The sequence below is a fragment of the Danio aesculapii genome, chromosome 7, assembly GCF_903798145.1.
Source record: "Danio aesculapii chromosome 7, fDanAes4.1, whole genome shotgun sequence".
Lineage (NCBI taxonomy): Eukaryota > Metazoa > Chordata > Actinopteri > Cypriniformes > Danionidae > Danio > Danio aesculapii.
This window is the reverse complement of record NC_079441.1, coordinates 70,667,989-70,684,387: the sequence shown is the minus strand read 5'-3', so window position 1 is coordinate 70,684,387 and position 16,399 is coordinate 70,667,989. Positions and strand designations below refer to the sequence as shown.

Sequence of the window (16,399 nt, the reverse complement as noted above, 5' to 3'; positions counted from 1 at the left end):
TATTTATATTCGTGACCACAAAATCAATTTTAAGTGTTTATTTCTTTCAGTAAAAAATGAATAAAATATGCTTTCCATCATGTATGTGTTTGTTAAGATTGTAAACTATTTGGCAGAGATATAACAATTTTAATATCGGAAATCTGAGGGTTAGAAAAATCTAAACACTGACAAATTCAACTTTAATTTTGTCTAAATCAAGTGCTTAGCAATGCATATTTCTAATCAAAAATGAGTTTTGATATATTTACAGTAGGACATTTGTGAGTTGTTTTCATGGAGCATGATGTTTACTTTATATTTTAATTCTTTTTTTTGGCACAAAATAAAAACCTATAATTTTGACTCGATTATATATATATATATATATATATATATATATATATATATATATATATATATCTCATTATCATATCATTATCATATATATATATAATTTTGGCTTATTTGTTTTTAGCTATCCCCACAAATACACTTGTGCAACATAAGACTGCACCATAAAATGTACCAAAACCAATGACAACCAATGAATTAAGATAGTTCTGATACATTTACATTTAGGATAGAAAACATTTTTTTTTCTAAAATCTTAACACTGCTCTTTACACTAAATCATTCACATCCACCAAAAACTCTATAATAATTTAATGATAATAACAATTAATAATTTAATGATGCATAAAATGTACCAAAGTCCACACAAATGTTATGAAGATCGTAGTTCAAATGCCAAAAATAATTTTTAAATTCTTATTGATTTTATTATTATTAGAGTATATTTGTGTTTTGATGGATCTGCAGACTTTTGAAGCTTTAAAAATGTGTGTGATGGTTTCTAGCATTATATTATGGTTAAACTATTTAGCACTAAATATCAGAGGAATATTAATGTAACAACAAATATTATTTTGGCTTTAAAGAAGTGCGTTCAGTCATTAGTTGAAGAGCTGTTTGCATTAGATTATAGTGTACTCCTCAACTGAACACCTGAAGAGGTGACATTTGACAAATAGGAAGGCCTTTAATTTAGCTATTTAAAAAGTAAGGGAACATATTTTGCCCCCAAATAGTGCCAGTTATCCTCCTGTTCCCTTTCTGACACTGAGAACACAGTGACTTTTTCCATGCTGTCATTGACGTAATGCAGGATGTCAGCGATTTAATACTCCGACGTAGAGATATGGAGAGATCACTGTGTGTGTGTGTGTGTGTGTGTGTGTGTGTGTGTGTGTGTGTGTGAGTGTGAGAGAGAGAGAGGGCATTTTATCTGTGTGCATTGAACATCTCTGCATTTAATATCTGCATTTAAATAGCACTGCATTAAAAAAAAAAAAAAAAAAAAAAAATATATATATATATATATATATATATATACACGGTGGGTCCGTGGTTAGCACTGTTTGCATGTTCTCCCCATGTTGGTGTGGGTTTCCTCCTGCAGTACAGTATAGGTCAGGGGTCACCAATCTCGGTCCAGGAGGGCCGGTGTCCCTGCAAGGTTTAGCTCCAACTTGCCTCAACACAGCTGCCTGGGTGTTTCAAGCATACCTAGTAAGACCTTGATTAGCTTGTTCAGGTGTGTTTGATTAGGGTTGGAGCTAAAAATCTGCAGGACACCGGCCCTCCAGGAACAAGTTTGGTGACCCCTGGTATAGGTGATGAACTAAATTGGCTGTAGTGTATGAGTGAATGAGTGTGTATGGGTGTTTCCCAAAGCTGGAAGGGCATCCGCTGCGTAAAACATATGCCCGAATAGTTGGTGGTTCATTCCACTGTGGCGACCTCTGTAATAGAGACTAAGCTGAAGGATAATGAATGAAGTTCTGATTCTTTTTATGTTGTTAATAATTGGTGCTGTATGTTCGAGCAGGTTGCTGAACTCAAATGCCCTCACAACAATAAGGGACGATGCCTTTTCTGGCCTTCCACACCTGGAGTACCTGTAAGTTCTCTGCCATGATATTTTTATTACTATTATGAATCAGTATTTGCAGATATTAGTGTGTATATATATTTAAGCATGTTTAAGCATTGGTTTATGAGAGAGAAAGATTTGTTTTAAAGATTTCATGTGTTTGCATATTAAATTATAAGCTCACATTCCTTCAATCTGAATTTATTCTTGTAAAATCCTTCTCAGCAAATTCAATTGAGTACTATTTATCATTTCTTTTCAAGTTTAAATGCTTTTCTTTCTTTGGTCACACTTTATTTTGATGGTCCGTTTGTTAAGTTACATTGCATCTACATGCCTACTAATTCTCATTAGATTATAAGTAGACTGTTCGGTTTAGTTAGGTTTAATAATCACTACTGAGAGTCCAAATACTGAAGAGCAAATCTATCAATGCGCAGCTCTACAGATCCCGAACCATGCAAGCCAGTGGCGACAGCGGAGAGGGAAAAAAAACTTCACTAATAGGCGAAAGTGAAGAAAAAAAAACCTTGAGAGAAACCAGGCTCAGTTGGGCACGACCATTTTAATTTCTCCGCTGGCCAAACGTCTTGTGCAGAGCTGCAGTCTCAGCGGCGGAGGCTGGAAGCTGGCCTCAGCGAAGACTCGTCTGTCTCTAAAGCGTCACAGGAATCAGTCTCATGTTCTCCACTCCTCCATGACCACCACAGTAGCTGCTCAGGATACGGCCCGGTCCAGGATTATGGAAACCTTGGGATCATCTCGTCGTTGATCTTGAATCAAATCAGTGACTCTGCATAGTCTGAAGGCCTCAGGAAGAGTATCCCCAGATGGAAATGGAGAATAAAGAGAATAATTAGCGTAGCTGCTGTTCATAGTGTATATAAACAAGGTGCAGAAACCTGTGTGGAAGCCCGCTAAGTGGTGCACTGAGTGTACGCTTTACTAAGCAGATAGGTCTTTAATCTAGTATTGAATTGGGAGAGTGTGTCTGAGCCTCGGACATTATCAGGAAGGCTATTCCAGAGTTTAGGAGCTATAAATGAGAAGGCTCGACCTCCTTTACTCGACTTTGCTATTCTAGGTACTACCAGAAGCCCTGAGTTTTGAGATCTTAAAGAGCGAGTTGGATAAAGAGCGAGTTGGACTGCAGATATTAACAGATATTAAGCAGACAGTTGACTAATACTCAAATGGACCATCAGAATAAAGCGTTACCCTTTCTTTATCAGTGGTTGAGTACATTAGTTGCTGTTGATTGTGGAAATATTTTTTCACTCTTTTTTCACATAGAGATTTGTAAAAAGTTTCATTATTTAAAGTATTTTTTGGCATTGACCAACCAATCAAGAATTACAACAATACAAACTATTATCCGAAACAGACGTATACTAAAAATCACAACAAATATGAAGATACTTGATACCTTAAATCAGGGGTCACCAATCTCGGTCCTGGAGGGCCGGTGTCCCTGCAGGGTTTAGCTCCAACTTGCCTCAACACACCTGGCTGGGTGTTTCAAGTATACCTAGTAAGACCTTGATTAACTCATTGTTTGATTAGGGTTGGAGCTAAAATCTGCAGGACACTGGCCCTCCAGGAACAAGATTGGTGACCCCTGCCTTAAATGATATAAAGAACTTCAATCCCATGATGCATTGTGAATGACACAAACTGAAAAATGTAAAACTTTTGTGCTGTATGTCAGTTTTTGACTCTTCTAAAGCATAAAAACACCATAATATGTTTGCAGATATTCAGAAACATGCTCAGTGAACATTCTTGTTTATCTAAAAAACAATGCTGAAGTCAGATATTCTGCTTTGAAAATGTGTTTTCTGTGCCTTTGTTTTGGTAATTTTAACCCACCCAATACCAGTTTAGCCAGTTATATTTCAGCACCCCGGGTTGACTTGGTGAAAAACCACATATTTCATTTATTCATTCAGGAAGACTCTTAAAGCATGCATTCGTGACCGAAATGCGACTTCTGGTGGACAGTAGCAGACTCTGAAATGAGACGCAGATTCAGTTCCACATAAGGTTATTAATTAGCAAACGATATAAATATTACGAGTGTAAACATTAGGTTAGCAGGATGCATTGCAACCGTGTGTCCTAACAACACGTTACATGATGATATATGCAGTGATGAGCAATTGGGCTGTTTGCACCAGACGAAACACGACAGAAATTAAATACAGCCATTTAGAAGAACAGAATATGCACTCGCTCACGATATGGTGAGGTTTATAATCTAATTAATACATATTAAACCTCTCTAACATTATCAAATGTACATGATGAATCACTGATATGTTTTGGCTTACACTGAGTCACAGTTCTGAAGTACAGTTTCAAACTGTTTATTTTATTTTCTGGATCTGAGCTGAACTATCTGCTGCTGCTTTCAGTATATGGCAATAAATGTCATGTAAAATGGCATTCAAACTCACATTGTTAGCATTTAACACTGAATAAAGCACATGAGCTGTACCTGAGGTGATCATTGTCAGTTTTCTGTTGTTCAGCTGTGAGAAATAGAAGCTGTTTCTAATATATCAGTTCGAGGTGTTGATTAGGACAAAAACTCCTTTTAATATGGTGAATATCCCTTCGATCAGGTGCCGTTGCTTTTTTTTTTAGAGCACGGTTTAAATCACTCGCTCCTGTCCTCAATCTGGCAATATCTAGTGCAATATCTAGTTCAACCACTGGGTGTCAAACTTACATACTGCACCTTTAAATTGAACATGAAGTTGTTGGTTGTATCTGTAGACAAACAGTATTCAAAGTAAAAAAACAATCGCAAATTATGCACATACATACACATATTTAAATATTTCCAAAGACTTAATTCTGTTATTTGTAGTGTTGCACTGAGTTGCTTGCTGTAACTCTGATTGGTGGAGTTTCTGCACAGCATCATGGGTAATGTAGTTTTTCTGCAAAATTCTGCTATTAAACACATTTTATAAACAACTTGAATTAATGCAAACAAGTGGATATAAAAGTCATTAATGAACTCAGAGCTCACAACACTACTGTCTTTAAAGTTATTTTTACATATTGTTTCTATATGGGGGAAATGAATGTGTTTTTTTATTCTGGAGCATGACGATTACTCAGGTAATTATCCTCTTTCATTTTTATATCAACTGACCATCAACATTTACTCTTAATTTGCTCTCCATTCTGTAGGTTTATAGAAAACAACAAGATTGAGACGACATCAAAATACTCCTTCAGAGGACTTCGGGATTTGACTCACCTGTATGTTGTTTATTAATTATAATAAATAGTAATATGACTTGAATTGTCTAAAATGTTGCTTTGTTTTTTGTTTTTTTTAACAGGTCGCTGGCAAACAACAACATTAAAGCTTTGCCCAGAGAGTTATTCATCGATCTGGACTCTTTGATAGAGCTGTGAGTCTGCAAATGCTTACTTAGCAATAATTATATTGTAGTAGTATTATATTGTAAATGATTTGATCTTGATTTTTGCTGAATTACGATAATATTTTGAAATCACCAAAACAAACACATAACCCAACAAGACTTGCTTTATGATGTCTTCGCTGCAGTTTCTAGACAGCTGATTGGCTGCAAGTGTGTTTTGGGTATCGATCTGGCACATATGTGGTCAGAAGTGTTTTTCAGAAATCATTTAGTGTATCCTCTTAAGGCCCAAGCTGTTTTTTGCATGCATTTTTTATTTCTCTTTACTATTTGGGCTTATTGGAACCTAAATAGAATAATGAATAATTAGAATAAGTATCATCTTGAAAAATGATGTCCATATATGTGGACACGTGGTCCGAATTTCCATAAAACACTTTTTCCTGACTGTTTTTTAATGCATTAATAACACACATATTTTTTTGAACATGTTTTGACTACAAAAAATAAAAAAATAAATAATTTTGGACACAAACATAGGGTTTGGGACATTTCATATGCTGCAAAACAGTTGCAGGATGACACTTTATGTCTGTAACAAAATATAAAACATTCAAAGTATTTTAAATAGCCACTTAAGAGCTAATGTGCTGTACACGTATGTGGCCACTAAGCCCTAGGAGGTTAAAGGATTGACACCTAGTGGTTGAAGTAGGTATTGCAGTCCAAATTCAAAACATTATTCATTTAGCATTGCTCCTTTGTAGCCAGCAGGTGTCCCCAGTGTGCATTCGACCAGTGAAGCCAGCTAGTGTAATCTATCAAATTAAGCCCCCCCTGATTGTATAATCAGTTGTTTTCAAGAAGTCATTATATTTAAATGATCTTTAAAAAGAGGGATTGACATAAAGCAGTGGTCTTCTTCACAAATTATGCACACCCTTAGTATTTCAATAACTGGCTGTTAGAGTTTTATCATTTATAAGCTGTACATAAAACGTTCTGATTGCAAGCATGCCTGAAAATTGCTGCTCTGCTAATATTTACATTTGTATTGTTTGCTCATTTAAAACCCCCTCATGTGCATTTTTAGAACTCTGAATCTGCATCTCATTTGGAAGGTTGCTACTGTATTTTTGGGCTGCGTCCACATACATTGAAACAACCTTCATGACTGAAATAAAATACACCGTTTTCCCCACCAATGCAAACTGGAGTGCTAAATATAATTGGTTAAACTGGCAGTGGGCTGGTTATAGAGTTCAAAACAAAGACAGACATTTGTACAGATTAACAAAGCAGAATAACTTTGCTTTTCAGATAAACAAGTATGTTCATTTAGCACGATTCTTAAATATCCGCAAACATATTATGATATTGGCGGAATGGTGGCTCTGTGGTTAGCACTGTCGCCTAACAGCAAGAAGGTCACTGGTTCGAGTCCTGGCTGGGCCAGTTGGCATTTCTGTGTGAAGTTTGCATGTTCTTCCCGTGTTGCTGTGAGTTTCCTCCCGGTTCTCCGAATTCCCCCACTGTCCAAAGACCTGCACTATAGGGGAATTGGGTAAACAAAATTAGCCTTAGTGTATGAGTATATGTGAATGTGAGAGTGTATGGGTGTTTCCCAGTACTGGGTTGAGGCTGGAAGGGCACCCGCTGCGTAAAACATATGCCAGAATAGTTGGCGGTTCATTTCACTCTGGCAACCCCTTGATAAATAGGAGACTAAGCTGAAGAAAAATGAATGAATATTATGGTATTTTCATGATTTAGAAGAGTCAAACATGTTAATAACTGTGCACTATAATATAAACATTTAGCTTTTGGTTGATTTAGCCAAATATTTCTCTGCAGAGACCTGAGAGGTAATGTGTTCGAGTGTGACTGCCGGGCGAAGTGGCTGATGATGTGGCTGAAGAGCACGAACGCCACTGTTTCAGACGTCCTCTGCGCCGGTCCTGAGGAGATGAAGGGCAAACGGCTCAATGACATGGCCAGCTTGCATAACGAGTGCATCTCTACAGGTTTGTCAATAAACGTGCAGCTTTGGCATTGTGTTTGTGCCCCTCTTCACTGGCTTTGCATCACATTAAGTTCTCCAAAAGTAATAAAATGCATGAAAAAAATAAGAGTTAATGGTGTAGACAGATTAGACAGCTAGACACACATCCACTTTTGAGTGACGCGTACTTTCCATTATCCAATCAACAACTGATAAATAGATTCAAGACTTTCTTTTTCAAGTAATTATCTATTCAAATTGAATATTTCCTTGAAATTTTCCAAAAATACTTTCCTTGGGTTAAGCATCCACCGCATAAAACCTATGTCGGAGTAATTGGCGTTTCATTCTGGTGTGGGGGCCCCTGATAAATCAGGGACTAAGCCGAAGGATAGTGAGTGAGTGACAGTGTTGCCAGATTGGAAATGTCAAAGTATCGTACCAGAACCTCAAAATTATCTTATTTGAAGAAAGATTATCGTACATGAGTCAAACGGAGAGTATACAGCTATTATCTAGACCAGGGATCACCAATCTTGTTCCTGGAGGTCCGGTGCCCTGCAGGGTTTCAGCTCCAACTTGCCTCAACACACCTGCCTGGGTGTTTCAAGTATACCTAGTAAGACCTTGATTAGCTTGTTCAGGTGTGTTTGATTAGGGTTGGAGCCAAAATCTTCAGGACACCGGACCTCCAGGAACAAGTTTGGTGATCCCTGATCTAGACACATAGCGTTTTGACACAACGTGCAAATTACCACAATACGTTAAAAAAACTAGGCATACCTTAGTGAGAAGGTTCAAACTTCACCTCTGAGTTGCTGTCATAGAATGTTGCATGTTGCCAGATGTTGAGGGATTCATTTTGCTTTACAAATTGGATGCCGTCATGGACTGCAAAATAGTGCTGGTTGGCTTGAAAGCAGTGCACCCTCCCGAATTTTTAACACACTCTGAGGTGTGCATGCTTTGTTTTGATGAGGTTAACTCTGGGGAAAAACGAGAACATCAAGGGAAAACTCCCCTGTCCTCCTCACCTTTCTTTACTGCACTAATTGTTTTAACATTATTGCTTAAAAGATCGACCTCAAACTGAAAACCACTGACCCAACCACGGGCACGCGCAGCAGAAGAGAGCCATTCTCCATGTTGATTGGCTGAGAAGAGGTAACATAAGATGAGATAGAAAACGTGCCAAACTCCACCTTCTCCTCACAGACAGGACAGAAAAGATGCAGCTAGATCAATAAGTAAAGAAGCCCGAAGATTACAATGAAATTACTTTTAAATGCCATAAAATTCTGAAATTATCGCACATTATAGGATTTTTCTCATTGTTGATCGTACATCGTATAGAGGTCGAAATTATCGTACAAATACGATAGATATCGTACATCTGGCAACACTGGTGAGTGAGTGAGGGTACTTATTTTAAGACTTTCGAGAGTTACTAATACAAATTTTACCTTATAATTTCCAGATGTAAGTCTAACCTTACAAAACTGCACAGTTTGGAAGCATTTCATTGACTGTTTGCAAAGAATACCTCTCTTGGGTACATCTTTGGGCTTTTGAGAGTTACCAATCCAAATTTTACCATATATCACCCAGATTTCATTCCCCTCCACTCTGTTCCTACGGAGTCCCTGTCTGTGGACACGTTTTCCCACAAGAATGATGTATACGTAGGCATCGCGGCTCCCAATGCAGAGAGCTGCATGGTGCTCCAATGGGACCACATTGAGATGAACTTCAGGACATACGACAACATCACAGGTGCAACTCACAGAAATTAAAACCCATTATCAACAATTGATCAAACCTAATGCAATGTGCTTTCTCCTAATCTCAGGTCAGTCCATTGTTGGCTGCAAATCTGTGATCATCCAGAACGAGGTCTTCGTCATCGTCGCCCAACTCTTCGGGGGCTCTCACATCTACAAGTTTGATGAGGACCAAAGCAAGTTCTCAAAGTTTCAAGACATTGAAGTGTCAAAGATCTCCAAGCCTAATGACATTGAAGCCTTTCAGATCGGAAACGACTGGTTCTTCATCATCGCCGACAGCTCGAAGGCCGGTTTGTCTACTTTGTACAAATGGAATGACAAGGGGTTTTACTCCTACCAGTCTCTTCATGAATGGTTTCGAGATACGGACGCAGAATTTGTGAATTTGGATGGAAAAGCGCATCTTATTCTTGCAAGTCGTTCTCAGGTTCCGGTTATCTACCAATGGAGCAGAAGCACGCAGAAGTTCACTTTGCATGGGGAAATCCCGAATATGGAAGATGTAGTAGCCGTCAAGGCGTTTTGGATCAAGGAGGACCTTTATCTTGCCATGACCCGGTACATAGGCGACTCCAAAGTCTTGCATTGGACGGCTAAGGAGTTCTCCGAGGTCCAGGCCATTCCTTCAAGAGGATCCATGATCCTGCAGCCGTTTTCTTTCAAAGAGAGATACTACCTGGCTTTGGGAAGCGACTACACCTTCTCGCAGATCTATCTGTGGGATGCCGAGAAGAAGGTTTTCGAGCGTTTTAAGGAAGTCTACATCCAGGCTCCTCGTTCCTTCACCGTGGTCTCCACCGACCGGAGGGACTTCATATTTGCCTCCAGTTTTAAGGGCAGCACACAGATCTTTGAGCATATCATTATTGATTTGAGCCTTTGAGAGTTCAACTTAATAACTGCAGGACAATATCAGAGTTTAAAGGGATAGTTCGGCCAGTAATTTCAATTTGCTTTCTCATTTGCTCACACTGGAGTGGTGTGAAAGTTTTGTAAATGCCCTCCTTCTGTTGAACACAAAGGACAATACTTCTTTGTTTATATAGAGTTATAGTGAGCAGTGTTTCTCAACCAGGTTCCTGGGGGACCACCAATACTGCATGTTTTTGTCACCATCCTGCACTTTGTCTCCGTTGCCCTTCGTGTTCCCTGTTTTAGTTTTTTCTTGTGTGTCCTTATTTACTTAATTTCAATCACCTGTTGTTCCAGCCTGGGTATTTAGGTGTTCACTTTTTCTCGGAGTCAGAACACTGTGGGTTTGCCTTGCGTTCTCTTGGCCTCTTGATCATTGTTTAGTACTTTCTTGTTTCTCCGCTCATGGAGTTTTCTTTCCTTTTGTTACTCTGTTAAAGAACCCCCGTGTATACTTCATCGGAGAAGAACCTTCATTAACTGTTTTGCTACCAGGTTTTCGGGATCCTCTCTCTGAGGACATAGTCTCAATAGGCACGATTGCCTTGAACCATGCTGAAGTGCAGTTGTCCCCCCTTTCCTCTTCCCCGACAGCCCGCACTGTGCACCTTTACCTTCTAAACCGAAGTACGCTTATGTCATCGATGATGCAACTGTTTAGTTTAACAGGAGGAGAAGTATTCTGGCTCAGCACAGTGGAGATTGCTTTAGTTATATTGTTTTAGTCTTTTGGGATGCAGTGACACGCAGTCAAATGTTTTGCCGAACAGATCCACAACTTTTGACGCTTATAAATGATCATGAAAGTCCTCGTGCTGCAGGAATTAGGAGGTTTGCTGAAGGTGGAGCTGACGTGCAAAGAGGGGTTTGCGTCTCTAATAAACTATGACAATTCATGTTCATTGAACAGTAAGAATGATTAATAAATCCATGTCAAACAGTCCCTTAAAATTGACGTTCAACCGTGCTTTGCACTTACACTAGAAGCGTACCACGCCAAAGCCCAATTGAACCACGGTCTGGCACACCTCTTCCACACCTCGCGCCTAGGCCCAATTCGGATCACTCACACTTGTCAAACGAACCGGGAAACGCACCTGGGCACGGTTCAGATAGGATAGTGTGAGTGCACCCAAAGTGTTTTGTTTGGGCCTTACCCATCTGACCTTATGGCTCTGTGATACCACTCACCAGTCTCCTTACCAGAGACCTGGATTTGAGGCCAGTGCATGACAGTTTTGAATGTATCCTTTGCTTGTCACACCCATTACAGGTCTTTCAGTCTCTGCTTATGAGCTGATGATCTCAATCAGGTGTGTTTGGTTAAGAAGACATGGGCTGTTTCTCAATATGCATTCTTCAGCGTTCTTGTGTCCTCCTGTTCTCTTGTAACGTCATCATCAGCTGCCAAAGTTCAGTTCCAAAACCTAAGACCGCAAGAATGGAGGACGCGTGAAACTTCCTGGATGTATTCTTGCTTTCGAGGACGCACCGATGCAGACTTGAGGGCAAAACTCGCTCGAGAAGTCCCAGAAGTGATTGCGGCTGAATAACGGAGGTGGGAAGCGTAGCATTTTATATAGATTTGTTATTAAAGTTTGGAGATGTAACTTATTTATCTCAGGAGTTTCCTTAACGCCCCGTTCACAAGGGGCATCAGCTTCAACGCTTCCCATTCACTTTGAATGGGTGACGTCAGGCGTTGCCGAACTGCATTGGGAATCCAATCGCTTTGCTCGCTGCAGAAGTTGGGACTTTCTCAACTTTAAGCGCCGACGAAAGCGTTGCTATGACGATCACGTCAGCCCCAACTTTAGACACGCCCTCTGTCAAGCATTGACGCTGAAGCCCCAAGCGAATCAGGCATAAATTAGATGGTGAAAGTAAACATTACCATGAAAATCTTAATAGAAGCATAAACACATTAAGGGTCGATTTTATTTTTATTGTGCAATGTATATTTGTAACGTCTTTATGCAGAGTATAAAAACAATAAATGTTTGATTGAATGCTGTAATGTTTAAATAGTTTTCCATTTAAAAACCCGTGAAGGTCATGTGACCATCAGGAAGCACGCAGCATCTCATTTCTCACAGGACGCGTTCTCTGTTCTCGCGGTCTTCCGAGTTCGTTCTTCCGAGGGTAACTTGGCCAGTCTCCATAAGAACGCAAGTCCGTTCACTGCATTCTTGAAATTGTGAAACATCTAAGGAAAATGTGCAGAGCTGGTGGTCTTCCAGGAACGTGGTTGAGAAATACTACTTTAAAGATAAACACAAAAAGCAAGATAACAAGATAACAATAACGTCATTCTAGATATGTTTCTGAATGTTAAACAACAGCAGAGTTTAGACCTCAGCTATAACGATATAGATTTAGCTTTCCATTGTTCTTCAGAATAACTTTCTTTTGTGTTCAACAGAAGCAATTGTAAGGGATTGTGAGTAAATGATGAGCCAATTTTCATTTTAGGGTGAACTGTCTCTTTGAGGCATGTCAGCAACCCCTTCCTTGGGTCGTTGGGCATTTCTGGGTTAGGCAGTTTGGGTTTTTTGAAGAAGGAGGTAATCTGGCATTATCAGGTTCACAGTAATACATATTAAATCATGCATCTGTGTAGTTTTACACACAGTTGAAGTCAAACTGATTAGCCCCTTCTTATTCGAATATTTCCCAAATGATGTTTAACAGATTCAAGAATTTTTCACAGTATTTCCTATAATATTTTTTCTTCTGGAGAAAGTCTTATTTGTTTTATTTCGGCTAGAATAAAAGCAGTTTTTAATTTTTCTGAAACCCTTTTAAGGTCAATATTATTAGCCCCCTCAAGCAATATTGTGTTTTGGATAGTCTACAGAACAAACCACTGTTATACAATGACTTACCTAATTACCCTAACTGTAAACTAATTATCCTAATTAACCTAGTTAAGCCTTTAAATGTCACTTTAGGCTGAATACTAGGATCTTGAAAAATATCTAGTCAAATATTATCTACTGTTATCATGACAACGATAAAAGAAATCAGTTATTAGAAATGAGTTATTAAAACTATTATAATTAGAAATTGAGGAAAAAAATATACAGGGGGGCTAATAATTCTGACTTCAACTGTACAGTATATATAACAATTCCTCATCCCTACTGAATCATTGGACATTTCTGCCAAGCATACGATGCATGGACTGCAGAAAAAGAGTTGCACTTGTCACCTGTAACTACCTAAATCACTCAACATAATGACATATACTGTAACTCCGAGAGCCTTTCAAAACTCTTTCAAACCATGCATGATATGGGTGCAACAACATTAAATAAAAAATAATTGTAAAAAAAATACAAGTTACAGAGCAGGCATGCAGATCTAATAGTGATACAGGTGACAAATGCAGTCCTGTTATCTTTAGAGACATTAAAGAATATTTTTACCTCATTGTTGCAACACAGGCTCATTGTGAAAGCGTAGCTCTATATAGATTTCTGGAGATCGCAAATTATGTAGCCAGCAGTACCTATGGCTGCATTTCGTCTTTAAATTGAACACTACAGGGCGGCATGACGCCATTCTTTTTTTACGCTTACCAGCTGACTGCTAACCTCCATATGGACGGCTTTCCTGCTGTTACCAGACTTGAGACGCAGAGAGAAGTTGACTACGACGACGGGGTTTGAGTCTGGTGAAGAACGGTTCCAGAACACAGATAAGACAAAAACAGAAGCCAAAAAATGAAATAAACAAGTAAATAACAGGGTGAGAATGTGGTAAAATTTGAAAACCTGGTAAAAATCAGGCGAGGGCTTTTCTTTTTCTGGATTGCTTTTTAAAACGCTGTCGGGTGGGGTTTCAGGAAGGGGGTGGGCGGGTCAATCGGTGCTTTTGAAAACACTGTTGGTTGGGTTTAGAGGAGGAGGAGGGTGGATCAGTCAATCGGTCAGTCAGTCAACAGCGGGCTCTGGTGTATTTATGCGATAACAGTAAGTGCGAATGCCACTGGCAAGGGGAATTTGAGATGTCAAAATCGTACACAGCGACCTCCAACTGCAAAAAAGTAGCTCCTGGGACGTATTTTTTGCTCTCCAGAAAGGTATACAAGGGTACATTTTCAGAATGAGCCTAGGTTGCATTGTTCACTATTTAATGAAGTTATACATTATTTCTCATACACTCAAAGACTAAGGGCGCGTTTACATGGCAGTTTTTGACTTAAAATACTGCATAATACTACGTTTATCGTTATAATTTGTGGGGATACTTTATTTTTTTACGTTACGTCTGTATATTAACATTAAATAGATAAACTTTTTCGTTGATGTCATGTAAACATACCCTAAGTTGTAATGTCAAGAGCAATCATATTATTGGAAAATGAAACAAATTATGATGTAAATTATGATTGTGTGGTCATTCGAGTTTTTGCAGTTGTTTTCGCCTTTTGCAAATGAAAAATGCTTCAATACAGGGAATTTTTCAAAAGCACAAACCTTTAAATCATCTATAAATGACTAAATCTTTCTCATTAAAACCAAATGTTAAGCTGAATTTCTGATTTTTTTTGGGTGCAATGAATGTAAACAGCTTTTTTATTTTAGTTTAAGTACTATTGACATACATAATGAATGTCAGACTTTGATAACAAGTGCGTTAAAGGATGAATTGTTGTCCTTTGCAAGCTGGAATACAGAAAGATAAGAAGAAACCAACCCAATTTATTATTATTGAGCCTGCAAAAGCATGATATACAGCTTATTAATATTCAATACCTTATAAAAGCTAATTAAAAACTTACTTGATCACATCATGTCCTTGTTTATACCATTTTAGCCTAATCTTATGCAAAAAAATGTTATTTTGTAAATCATTGACTTGTTTTTATTCTCATTTGTTGTTTTTAAAATCGAATGTAAATAAATGCTTATGAACACTGACTAATTTGACTGTTAATTCATAATTCAGTTATTATTATACATGTATACTATTTATAAAATATATCACTCTTGGTTATTGAATACACTCACCGGCCACTTTATTAGGTACACCTGTCCAACTGCTCGTTAACGCAAATTTCTAATCAGCCAATCACATGGCAGCAGCTCAATGCATTTAGGCGTGTAGGCATGGTCAAGACGATCTGCTGCAGTTCAAACTGAGCATCAGAATGGGGAAGAAAGGGGATTTAAGTGACTTTGAACGTTGCATGGTTGATGGTGCCAGACGGGCTGGTCTGAGTATTTCAGAAACTGCTGACCTACTGGGATTTTTATGCACAACCATCTCTAGGGGTTACAGAGAATGGTCTGAAAAAGAGAAAATATCCAGTGAGCGGCAGTTCTGTGGGCGCAAATTGATGTCAGAGGAGAATGACCAGACTGGTTCCGGCTGATAGAAATAAGGCAACAGTAACTCAAATAAGCACTTGTTACAACCGAGGTCTGCAGAAGAGCATCTCTGAACACACAACACGTCCAACCTTGAGGCAGATGGGCTACAGCAGCAGAAGACCACACCGGGTGCCGCACCTGTAAGCTAAGAACAGGAAACTGAGGCTACAATTCACACAGGCTCACCAAAACTGGACAATAGAAGATTGGAGAACGTTGCCTGGTCTGATGAGTCTTGATGAGTTGTAGGAGGGAGGATAATACATTTCCATGCACACAAACACGCACTCTTTGTCGCCAATGCCCTTGCGGTCACATCCATGAATATAGAAAAGTGATGTAAAATGATCATTTTCATAATACCAAAAAAATTCATGTACATACATACACATATATATATATATATATATATATATAAACACACACGCATACAATTTACATAAATTTTCTACATCGATGGGTAAGTGAACGCACGGGCATTCCTGCCAAAGAGCATGTGTTTGTGTGCATGGAAATGTATTATCCTCCCTCCCTGTTAAATAAATTTAGTCTAATCCATGACCTGACCCCCCCCCCCCCCCCCCCATCCTTCACTTCTCAACGGAGGGAGCAATTCATTCGTGAATTTGAGGTAAAGTTGGTTTTATTTTCACACATTTGGACGTTCTCCTTAATAATATAATTTCAGAAGGGGTATTCCTTACCAAAACAGTGAAGTCATATGACTATCAAAGTACAACAATATTCACAGTCAACTAAATAGTGCTAATGTTGTTTTCAAGTCATATTTACATGTGATTTCAGACCGAATATTCAAAGTACCAAGGCAAACATTATAGGGAACATGTCACAGGTTGTCCCTGAACGAATGTGCCAATATAAAACCAACTTAACCTCACTTATGAACGTCTTTGTTCACTCATCCGACAATAATACAAGTTTCTGGCACTGCAGCGTCTTGTTGTCATATTTCATTTACATTGTTTGCTGATTTTATTCAACAGAAC

At 38.6% G+C, this 16,399-nt stretch overlaps 1 protein-coding gene across 1 annotated transcript in view; it reads left to right on the top strand.

Moving 5' to 3' along the window:
* The window catches only part of lgi2a (leucine-rich repeat LGI family, member 2a), a 16,874-nt gene extending 2,025 nt beyond the window's left edge, over positions 1-14,849 (top strand). Inside the window, exons 3-8 of the mRNA XM_056462437.1 lie at positions 1,871-1,942; positions 5,117-5,188; positions 5,272-5,343; positions 7,171-7,340; positions 8,927-9,091; positions 9,168-14,849. Of these exons, the coding sequence (XP_056318412.1) occupies positions 1,871-1,942; positions 5,117-5,188; positions 5,272-5,343; positions 7,171-7,340; positions 8,927-9,091; positions 9,168-9,985 (1,369 nt within the window). The 3' untranslated portion in view covers positions 9,986-14,849. The remainder of the gene's footprint in view (positions 1-1,870; positions 1,943-5,116; positions 5,189-5,271; positions 5,344-7,170; positions 7,341-8,926; positions 9,092-9,167) is intronic.
* The last annotated feature ends 1,550 nt before the right edge of the window (positions 14,850-16,399 follow it).